At 36.8% G+C, this 12,357-nt stretch overlaps 1 protein-coding gene across 3 annotated transcripts in view; it reads right to left on the reverse strand.

Annotated features, from left to right (window-relative positions):
- Window positions 1–12,357, reverse strand: part of CTNNA2 (catenin alpha 2) — a 1,106,640-nt gene that overhangs the window by 278,795 nt on the left and 815,488 nt on the right. For all 3 annotated transcript variants that reach the window (XM_032880681.1, XM_032880684.1, XM_032880682.1), the window contains one exon: window positions 4,071–4,151. In XM_032880681.1, the coding sequence (XP_032736572.1) occupies window positions 4,071–4,151 (81 nt within the window). The remainder of the gene's footprint in view (window positions 1–4,070; window positions 4,152–12,357) is intronic.

Consider the following 12,357-nt stretch of genomic DNA (forward strand, 5'->3'; position numbering starts at 1 on the left):
CGAGGCCATGGGTACATTACTTCATTTCATGTCCTCATCTGTAAAATGGGCATGATGACATCTCTTCTATCTCATAGAGCTGGTATGAGGATTAAATGTGATCCATTCACGGAGAGAACTTAGAAGAGGGCTTGGCATGTTTTACAGACTCAATACCTGTCAGAGTTTAGTTTTCATTTCGTGGGCAATGATTTCAGAAGCTACTGCTGATTACTTCCCACCTTTAGTCATATTTCTTACATAAGTTCTCAGTGGAGGCAGGGTCTTGAATAATACAGCTTTAAACATACCATCCAATAACATTTTTTGCTTGTTTGTTTTTAAATCCTTAGTTATATAATCTATTCTCTTAAGTGTTCATCCCGATGTAAAAGCATTCTATATGTGATTTTTGTTTGAAAGTGTTTTGATTATAATAGCACAAATGACACTTTTGTCAAGTTGACACTTACTGAATCTCATTGCTGGAATTATTGTGATGGCTATTAAGGGTGAAGGGATAAGAATTAGGTCCTTGATTAGTTTGGGGAATGAGAGAGTTGCTAAGTTTAGCAATGCCCTAACTTGTTATGATTATTATTTATTAGCTTCTCATAGGGAAATATTTGGGTCCTGATTTGCTTATCAACTTGGAAAAACAAAAATTAATAACAGGACCAAAATAATAACCAGAACAGACCAGCATCCTGTAAGCTTAGAGAAAATCAAGAGACCATGCCTGGAAGAGTTCACAGGTGGCTCATACAAGGAGGACACTGAAGAGCAGCTGGTAGCCACAGACTGGGTCCTCTCTTAAGGGATGGGTAGACCATGTGGGCTACTAGGTACCCAGGTGGGGAGTCAGCCAAAAGCTTTTGTTTTTATAATGGTCTAATTCTAAAATCACAGCAGTGACAATAGCTCAAACATGGGCATACTGTGCCCGCAACTCTAAAATTAAAACATAATGCTTAAAGCTGGCAGTTATATTCCCCTAAATCCATTTTTAATTCCAAACAAAATACTCTTAAGAGGATTTTGCTCTACTACTGCCCACTCTCATGGGTTTAATTGGCAAGACAGTTCTAAGCCAATCAATTTTAAATAACACCCTGGGGTTCCTGCAACCTTTTTCATAATTTATGACTCCCCATTTCTTTGAGATATACTGTCTAGAGAAAGGGGGACCCACTTACTTGAAAATACAACTGAAACAAAAATCCTTTTTATTCAATAATTATTGATTTTTTTTCATTTATCTATGAATTTAAGTCTCTCTCTCTTTTTTTTTTTTTTACAATTAGGGAAGTCCAAGATAATGATAATGATTGACTTTATTTCTTTTTAATTTGGTGACCAGAACTTTGCAGGACTCCAGGGTCACCCTTCTGAAGGATATTACCCAACCTTAGGGCTATGAGGAAGAAGCAAGAGACTGACAGTAGAAACTTGAGGAAAGTCACTAGAAATGTTTTTCTTTGCTTTCAGCTTTTTTTTCCCATTGTGATTTGATTGCTCTAAATATTATATACAGGATTACATGTGTAGAGGGAAGTGGACATGGACACTGGAAGGCTCCCATTTAAAATGTCTTCTAAAAAGAATTGTCAATAATGTAAAGAACAGAAAGTGTTGCAGTCACAGAAATGCATTCATTTGAACCACTAGCATTCACTGGGCCGCAATAGCTCGCTGCTATCAGATACTCAGACAAAACCTTGATAATCCAATTAACTAGCTACCCAAATTGAAAATGCAGGTCCACCTGAGCCACACTAATCAGAGTTGTTGCAAGTTCCATTTGGGTAAATGCTAGGTAGCTTCTGTTTAGATCAGAGAAGCTTCTGTACCACTACAGGTGTACATGGAGAAACAGAAGAGATGGAAAGAAAGACAAAAATATCCCAACATATGGACAGGGATGGAACTGACAGATGGGAACCATCTTAGTTCTAGAAAGGCAAATTGGGAAAGAGAAAGATGTTTGAACCAAATTTGGGGATGTGGTGTGAAATTATGCCATAACTTTTGGATCTTAATATCATGAAACAATTCTCTTTATTCTTCTTCTTCTCGATCTTTGGGAAAGGTGAGCATAAAATCAATTCTTTTATGCATGGAATAATTTCAAAGGATGATATACTCCTTCCCTTGCCATCCTAAAAGAAGCCCTCCAAGGAAGAACTTGTCACCAAAACATTTCAACTTTTACCATAAATTCCATCTACAAATTTTGCCACTATCCTCAGTTAGAAAGAGTAAACCCTTTCCTGAGAACTTTTTTAACACCAGAGTAAAAACTACTTTATCCATTCCTTCCTAATAGGACTTTAAAAGTCGCTATGATAGGTCCATAAGCTCAGAGAGATGAGGTTGCCGGTTCCTGAATGTAACAGAATGGTCTCTACTAAAACCAAGAGATTGAGAGGTGAGAAGACTCATATCATGAATTTTGCCTGTTTGACCACCTAGCCAAAGAAAGGGTCTAAAGAAGATGTACTCCCACTGCTTCAAAATCTGTAAATATCAAGCATTAGGACCTGTGGCATAGGAAATAAGTGCAGATTTCTTTGGGGTCATTCAATCTTATACAGCTCAGAGAGAGCTTAGAGATTTGGTTTGGCTCCCTACTTTCATATACAAGAAATAAACACCAAGAGATGGTAGATCCGTAGTCACAGAGCCAGTTCAGTGGTAGAGCTAGACATAAAATCCTGGTCTCTGGACACCTGATTCAGTGTTTCCCATTAACCCTAGTCCCAATTCCTACCACCCATATCATTTCATATAAGATGGGGATTTGATTGAAGAGATGGTTTAAGAAGGCAAAGAGATAGATCTGGCCAAATATCCATTTGGTATAGGACATCATTTTATTCTCCCTCTCATTTTAAGATAAAATGAGAAGCTAATGTTTCCCCAACAAGGACTTGTTAGCTGGGTAAATGAGTCTTCATATTCCAGAACTAATTATGATTTTTCTGGAGGACAGTAGCTCAAGCATGCCTACAACCTACAGGTGATAACCCGAAGAGAGCCCAGAAGCTTTGCAGTAATAATTAGAAGGGGTGTCTTCCTCTCATTCAAACCACTTCTAACATGCTTCTTGGTCATTCTTGCCTAGGCACCTTGCTAATCCTGTCTATACTTGACATGTAAGAGTAGTGAGGGCAAGATGCAGTCATGTCAGTCTAGGTTTTCCAGCTGCACAAAGTTAGGTTGTTGCTGTCTCAGGGAAGTGACTGGTTCTAGCTGACTAACACAATCAACACTATGCAAAAGCTACCAGTAGGAGACAGGATGCCTCTCAGGCAGAAATCAAGAGGGGATTTTATTGCAACTTAATGGATGGTATAACTCTTCTAAAAAGAACACTACCAAAGAAAGTAGAGCTCACTATGGAAACAAATAAAATAAAGGTTACAAGACAATAGGGTTACCAGTGTTGATATAACACCTTCAAGATAAAATGGAGCTCCAGCCAGAGATTTTTTTCATCCCCAAAAATAGACCTGTCAGAGTAATGATACCATTAGCCATTCAAACCATCCAACTAACTTTCCTTGTTTCAGTCCTCAGTTTCCCAAACAACCATCTGATCAGCAAACATTCCCTTGGTGACTTGGATCCCTAAAGGAAATACACAGGGTTAGAGACCTTAATTAGCCCATCAGATTAAGAGTTGTGTTTCTCATTAGCTATCAGCATTCTTGTTTATTCATTTAAGGCCTTTGGAGTTGTGGAAAGAATGAACCAGCAGAAATCAGAGACTGGCTCTTTGTATACCTGCATCTGGAAAACTGAAAAATAGATGTAGTAGGTAGTGAATTCATCAAGTCTCTACCTGGGAAGATTGTTTCTGGGCAGTGAGCAAGCTTCCTCTTCAGAGGGTGTTTTCATCATACCTCTTGAGGCTGTCACATCTGTCTGCTCAGCAGACTCTACCTTGTTGATGAAATGCTTCTGTGTATACGTAGGTGCTATGAAGAATAGCAACCTGAATGTCAGCTCTTAGAAGGTACCCTGGAAAAGGACATTCTTGAAAACCACCATTCAGTACCAGGCACGTAAACTAAAAACAAAAACAGTACCTGTCTCCTTAGGTCTCTTGTTTTCTTGGTCATCTTATCAATTGCAATGTTTAGTGGATCTCCTTTTTCTTTTCTTCCAGTCTATTAAGAGAAGAGAAACAATCTCTGGTTTAGAAAACTCAGTGTTAGAGACATTAAAATTTAAAAAAAATTTCAAAAAGACACTTGACTGGAAGAATCCAAGCAAGAAAGAAAGAGTGAGAGAGAGAGAGAGAGAGAGGAAATTCAACAAACAGCTATTATGTGTTGGTTATCTAAACTCTAAAGTTAGTTTTCTCTGAAATAAAAATTTAAATTGCTGAAAAACAATACATTCTCAGGATGGTTTACATATATGTCCATATTCAACTTCATGCAAGTATGTTTTCTTCCTGCTCCAGGCATTCATCAATTAAGTAAACACAGGATGTTTGCTTTTGCCTTCAAATACAAGCGGTTTTTGCTGCTCTCTTATGTAAGCACAGTTCTGAATAGAAAATCATTGAGATGATAAAAACTAAATTAGAAAACATTTAAAATAAATCACCAGAATTCAGAATTTCATACCAATACATTCTAGGCCATATTGTAACTTCTGTATCAAAGTCGGAAGAGATGCTTTACCACAAAATTATTGTTTGGAATCTCTTTTCTGTCATGCACTAAGGTGCGAAACACTAAGGAACCCACAGCTTGAAATCATAAGGAAAATGTCTCGTAGGATTCTAAGAGTCAGAGGTAAGGCAAAACAAACAAACAAATGAAAAATCCCAAAATCTCTTCTTTAATAAATTATTCACTTCAGAGTTTGGAAGTTTCACTGAATAGTTTCTTTTTCTCTTTTCCTTGTTTCTTTCTCCCTTCCTTCCTCCCTCCTTCCCTCTCTCTCTCTCTCTCTCTCTCTTTTCCCTTCTTTCCTCCCTCCCACCCTGCTCCCTCTTCCTTCCGCTCCTCTTCCTTCATTCCCCACTTCCTCCTTCCTTCCTCCTTTCTTTCTTCCCACCTTTCTATCCTCCTTTCTTTTCTTTTTCTTTCTTCTTTCTTTCTTTCGTTCTTTCTCTTTCTTTTTCTCCCTTCCTCATTCCCTTTCTTTCTTTCTTTCTTTCTTTTTTTTTTTTTTTTATGGCTATGGTAAAACAATTAAACCAAACAAAATAGATGCTCCATTATCTTTTTAAGACCACATCAGGAACAACAAAATTCCCATAGATAGAAAGCTCTACATAACTTTATGGATGGCATTATTTTCCCTGTAAGAGAAAATTCTCCTCAAAAACTTTGTTAAATCTATTAAATTATCTATCCTTTAGTCAAACACCCTACAGATTTATTTATTTATGGTCCTACTGGTGAGTCAATTCTTATTCCATATTCAAGTCTCTACAGAGTCATGTAGGTATCTATCGAATTTCCATATATGATGAAATGATAACAAGATAGTGTGTTTTGAGGATCCATTCAAGAGATTTCTAAATATTCTCTTCCAATGACAAGATTCTGGATACATAAAGCTAATATATACACAACACGTCTACTTACAACTAGATTTAAAGCAGTCATTTTTTTTTCTATAACTTGCTTAATTAACTATGTTTCTGAGCAAATGTCTGATGTATAACCCTATATAGTTTTTATTAAAAAAACAAAACTATAGAGTATATGCCTGTGTATTTTTAACCTTCTAAAATCTTATAAATCCCCGTATCTTTTCTACTCCCTAAACTCATATTCTGACCCTTCCGTGTGTATACACTGAAGTATATAAGTAGAGAGAGCTTAAAACAAAGTGGTAACATTTTACAAAGTTAAAATATCAGTGTACAAATAGCTCCAAGAGAAGAAAAGTGTATGGAGAAGCACAATGTGCTACATTATCTGGGGAGGGAAGTTAGTTATACAGCAACTGTGACTTTAGCACCCTGTCTCCATATTCAGGCATATCGTAAGTGTAGCAGCCAAAGCTGCTGCTTTTCTCTTTAGCTTTCTCCTTGCAAACAGGATGTCTACCATTAACATATTAGAAGGTCTAGCCCATGCTCATTCTGAGAACCAGATTTCCTTTCCATTTATGAGAGTAATATAAGTTATTTTGAAAAACTAACAGTTACGAGTTGGTTTAAAATGCAGCTACGAGAGAAGGAAACTGGATCACTGAACTTTTCAATGTAAAAAGCAAAAAATCAAGACAGTGTGAATATACAAAATGACTATGAAAAAAAAATACTAAGTGTTAGACCCTGGGATCATTTCTTCCTGCCACTGCCATTCATCATTGTCATTTGAGAAATGAAAAAATAAAACCAGAATAGGCCTGGGATTAGGGAGAGGGCAATAAAGCACTGGCCTCAGAGATGACATAATTTAAGGGGGCCCCAAAGAACTCAGTAACATATAATATTTTAATGCAGTATTTTCGATAATCAAATTAATGCCAAAAATTCACACTGAACAAATACCAAAATTTTAAATAAAAACAGGACCCCACAGGGCAAGGATAAGGATAAATGTAAGTGAAGAGAGTCATGTAGGTCAGATATTTTTAATTTTAAATAAAATTGGGAATTGGGATGAAGGAATGCACTTGTCATGATGGGCACTGGATGATGTAAAGAAGTGTTAAATCACTACTATATTGTACACCCAAAACTAATATCACACTGTGTGTTCACTAACTGGTATTTAAATAAAAACTGAAAAAAAGAAAGAAAGAAAATTGAGGAATGCATGTATACTAAAAAGAGAACAAATCACTGTTTACCTACAATTCAAATTTAACTGTATTATTATGTGCTAGATCAGGCAACCTTTCCCGAAGAGGTAATAGTGAAGCTCAAGATTGTAATTGGGGTTATTACAGACACATGTGGGAAAACTCCATTGCCTCGTTCTGTGAAAAGAAGGGATTCTGTATCATATTTGGGATCAATACTCTGTAACTGCAAAGCATAGTTCATTAGATGTGAAACATCATTTTGGTCGCAGTGAAAAACTCACAAAAAGTGAGATCTATAACCCTTATGCCCACGAAGCTCCTAATTCGGGAGAGTAAACCAGAATATGAAATTAAGAATACTAACAACTACAAAGAGACTAATGCTCTAGCAGGTTGAATTAGTTGCTCAAAAGAGGGAGATGTTGCATTTGGGAAGTCAAGTAATCTCACAGAGGAGTGGGGGAATTTAGCTACACATTAAGTCCTGGGTAAGATCTGAATAGGAAAGAGGGAGGTACTTGAAGGGAGGACAGGGTGGCAAAAATAAAGTCATCCAGTCAAGAAACAGCAAGGCAGATTCTAAGAGGACAGTGGGAATTGTGCAGGCTCTTCTCTATGATGTGAAGGGACAGGTTTGATGAACTGGAGAGATAAGCTACTTTTATAAGAGCTTCTTTATAGTGTCATTATTGCCAATTATATTTTGATCTGCAAACTCAGAGAATCTCTGGTGACAAAAGCATTCCATGTCACTGTGTTGTCAGGATCCTGCTGTGTAATATTTACAATCCTGGGTTTCTTCAGCTTCCAAGTCTTTGGCTAAAGACAATTAAAAAAATGCAGATTACTCGGGTGCCATATTGTTCTCACTATTTAGAAAGGCTAGATAATGGTAAACCAAGGACTAGAACTTTGGAAACACTGGCCACTGGCTGAAGTTTTTAATGTATTGGCCCTTTGTCGGCTCTAATTTCTTTAAATAAGGTATATGTGCAAGAATAATGGTAGTAAATCCTTAATGCTCAGATTAACTCAGCAAATGGGGACTAGCAAGTCATTACTTCATGCTTTTCTGGGTTCTATTAGGTTGGCATGTGGAAATACTTTTAAATTACCAGCTTAAATTGGACAGGAAGCCAATCACTGTGAGAGAAAAAAAAAAAAAAAAGTATTGTCTCCTAGTGGCACTCATCCATTAGTAGGCTCTGTGATCTTGGACTAACAATTTGCCCATATTTTTTATGTCTGAGTTTTCTCATGAACACAATGGATAGCAAAATATATACCCTCTTTTCACAAGGTTAGCAGGACAATCAATCACGATGTCAATGTGCTGGAAAAAATAAAAGGCATTAACAGTACTCAGAGTAATTAGGAAAGTATTTTTGCTGTGGGAAAAAAAAATGAGAGAATTGATTTGGAAACTATGTAGAAGCTATTTTTTGGCTTACCTGGACTTCTGGTTTCTTTACTCATGCAGATAATATATGAATGAAAATTTTACCAAAATGAGAATTCCTAAAGGAAAAGTTCTCTTTAAGAATATTTGGGACCATTCATTTTAAACAGACAACAATCTGAGATATTTCTAAGAGGAGAAATAAGGGTCTGAAACTCCAGATAAATGTCTTTTCCATAATAGATTCTTGGATATATTTCTTAAATAACTAAGGATTTGATCATATGTAGCAAATTCTAGTTCACAGGGAATCAACTAGACACCTCACCTAGCTCTACCTCCTCACCCTCCAAGCTCTACAAACTAAAAATACTTTAACAAACTGGAGTGAAAGGAGACCTAAGTGTTCAGTTTGATATCATTGCTTAATATTAAAACAAAAATGTGTTGTCTTAAGTCAGTCATTCACTTATTCCCTGCCTTTGCTAAAGAGAAGAAAACAAAAACCATTTGTAACCACTCTCTGCCAAAAGCTATCTAAGTGACCTGGCAACTTCTCTAGACCCTCTGCTTATCATCTGTCCAAAGGAGGGGCCAAAGACAAGTTATAGAACCAGGAAATGGGAAAGCCAAAGAATATAACCCTCATTACTAGGAAGCTCTCAGAGCACTGCAGAGAGGGCAGGGGGTGGGGAGGAGGGTAACAGTCAGTTGGGCTTTCTCAACTCTAAAATGTAGATAATTTTTTTTTTTTTTTCCTGTGGGATTGCCATGAACATTAAGAGAAAAATAATTTGTAAGAGTTAGCACAGTCCCTAACCCAGCAGAGGTAACTCAATCAATGTTAGTTTCCTCTCTTTTGCCATCCCATGGATTCCCCTAAAGTTGAAGACAAGGTCCAGAGAGATGGACTGATTCTGATCACCTCACTACTTAGTGTAGGACCAGGACCTCAGTCCTCCCAGTCCAGGGATTTTCCATTGCATGTCTAAACCATCTTCCATCTCTAAAATTCTAGGATTCGGTGATTTTATAGAGTTTCACGTATTTCTGTTCAAAGGTTACCCAAAAAAAAAAAAAATTAAAAATAGAAAAATCTCAGTTTGAGTTATATTTCCTTTGTCACGTTTTGTCTACAGATCTTGTGTGCCTTTCTCAGACATCTCCCCACTTGCCTTATTTATCTTCACCTGCAGCGTGTGAGTCTGCAGTAGAAATAGCCATTTAATAAATACTGTTATTAAAAAAAGAAGAAGACAGGCGGGAGTCTTCTTTCACATTGCTGCAGGCGACTTTCCTAGTTGCCATCTGTTGTGCTAGGAAGGTGCATGATAATTAAACTTTATTTGTTTTAGAATTTGGGCTCTATTTTACAAAACACATTTGGAGTAGATCCATGGTTTGAAGTAATGGAAGGAAAAGGGAATGAAGTCCCCAATTTGGATTTTTATAGGGGATCCTTTATTCTCCTATTCTCTGACTCTGAACTCAAGTCCAGTTTGCCAAAGTATCAGATGCTGTCAAGGAGACGTTCATATGTTCATTCAATTCTACAGAATAGGATTTGGGCCATTAATAGAAATTTTGATTTTTTGCAATTATTCTTCAAGAACAAGTCAATATTTTAGTTCAGTAACTTGTTTATATTTGCCTTTTTGGAAAATAAAATGCTCTCTCTTTTAGATAAGTATCTTCTTTTTCTTTCTTTCTCTTTTTTACCATACTAATGTCCATCACCACTTCTGAAATACTGAAGAGGTGTGCAATATATTTATATTATACACTGAATATCATACAATGCATACCAACTTCCTAATTTATAAAACAACAAAAAAAGGAATATTCATTTCTAAATTTCTGAAATTAAGAATTTACTTAAAGGCCATTCCTCATCCCACCTTAAACACATGATTCAGTACAAGCAGTTTCTCACAGAAGGCCTAAGAATATAAACTACCATCTCAGTGCTTCCCCCAGATCCATGGTTTTATGTGAGTTTCGGGGCAGGCTATTAATGTGGGAAATGGCTATGAGAAGGTAGATATTGATCACTCTTTTCCTTTTTCTAAAGATATCTGCCAACTTGATTGAATGTATGAGAAATCTTCAAAATATCATATAGCTGTGATTCTAATATATTGAATGTGTAGAGAGCTAATCAAACGCCCAGTCTTCAAACTGTTGTTATTTGAAAGAAGTGGCAGTCAAAATCATCAGAATGGCAGAAAGCAATAATGTACCATGCACTTTACCTCCAAAACACTTTTCTGTCATATAAACCTATAATTTAGACAAGAAGAGGGAGGAGGAAAAAATGATCTATTGATCCACCAGTCATCCCATTGTATTTGGAGGGTTGCCCATCTACCCTCAAACCCTGAATATAGGAACCATATTCTTATTGCAAATAGTACCATTATTTATAGAACCTTGAACATTTCATAATACCTTTATATTATGTGTAAATCACAGTATGAGAATGCAGATCTTTCTAAACATTTCCCTTTCACTAGCTACGGACATTCTCTTAGAAGAGAAATGAGTGATATCTCTCTAGAATGGATAAAAGTTTAGCAGTGGCCACAAATCAAACCCATGATCAGGATATTTTGACCACATCACAATCCAGCTTTCCTGGAACCTGGGATGAATGGGGTTGGGTGGTGGGGTAGATAAAGGTAGAAAGGGAAAAAACTAATCACAACATGTCAGGGCAAAATATGTATCTGACACTTCTCTGAGATCTTGTCAGTGCTCAAGGAAAGAATCATCAATATATAAGATAAGAATATCATGAAGGCATTATAGGTAAGGTAAGATTCCCAGACCCTGTTTATTGGCCCAGCATTATTAGCACACACATTGAACATATATTCTATTACATACATTTATACTTTCCCTTATATACAAACTTGTAAAGTAACACTTCATGAAGATAATCTTTATTTTGCTTATCATTATATCCTTGGCACCTGTGCCTGGCACATAACAGGCATTTAATAAATTATATTAAATCAATGAATGAAACACATGGGCTTCTGAATCCAGCTTCACCTAAATCCAAAGTATCTATCAATGGATTTCCTGCTGAGATGAGTGAACCAATTACCCTCATTTTCTCTATGTTGCGTTTCTCTCAGCTACAACCAAAAAGTCCTGACTAAATCAGAAACCTTAAAATACCTAACCAAAATAATTTGAAGGCAGGATGGTAGAAGGGGAAGACTCTGGCAAGGTCCACTATGGACACAGCCTAGAGCACTCCCTGAGACCTCAGACCTTTGCTTCTCTCAAATCCTTCTGTCCTTGGAACCCACCATCCCAGCATAGGTCTCTAACACCACACTAACACCTTTGTTGATTTCCCTCCCTCATAATCCTCAGTACGGCCTGTCAAAACCAAGCTTTTACTTCAGAGGGTCAATCCCTCAGTTCTTTTAATTCTTACTGGATCCTTACTTTCTGCTAAACTCTTGGACCTGTATTTTAAATTTTTATATTTGGATTTCCTTCTTGTAATAGCCCATCTCTCTAATTAATTTTTTTTCAATGATTCACAAACTTTTTGTCTCATATTAGTGCCTGGAAGAAAGGGTCCACTCTCTCTTCAATCATTTGTCTAATTAAATTTTGCCCATTCTTCCAAAACCAGTTCAAAATCTCCCTCCTCTTGGAAGTATTTTTAAACTAATCTAGCCCTTGAAGATCTTCCCCTCTTTTGACCATATCCTTCAACCAGGTCCTATGCCAAAGGATGCAGACATTAACAATTTACCATCCTGCATTTTTTATTAAGTTTTCATGTGGTTGCAGATTATAATCCGAGCTTTTGGAGGGTGGTGAATTTCCTAGTTTTCTCCCAGAAAACTTAGTATGAAACTAAGAACTGCCCCAGAAATACCTGTTCATGTATAGAAAAATGGGTGCTCCCAGTAGGCACCTGTGGACAGGAAGAAGGTATGCAAGGGATATACGATTTGGAAAATATCAGGGCCCTAAAAATAAATTTCACCTATTTCACAATTTTCTGTTCAAAATCTAGGAAGTGGCTGACACCTGTGTAATGTTATAATTCTTTCTCCTTTACTTACTGTATCAACACAGGTGTAGTCTTCAGTGATTATCTGCCAGCCAACCCTCCACAGAAGACATTTTTCATCAAAGCCCCACGTTCTGCAACCCCCAGCTCCCAACCT

The sequence above is a fragment of the Lontra canadensis genome, unplaced genomic scaffold, assembly GCF_010015895.1.
Source record: "Lontra canadensis isolate GAN:19392208 unplaced genomic scaffold, GSC_riverotter_1.0 scaffold71, whole genome shotgun sequence".
Taxonomy (NCBI): domain Eukaryota; kingdom Metazoa; phylum Chordata; class Mammalia; order Carnivora; family Mustelidae; genus Lontra; species Lontra canadensis.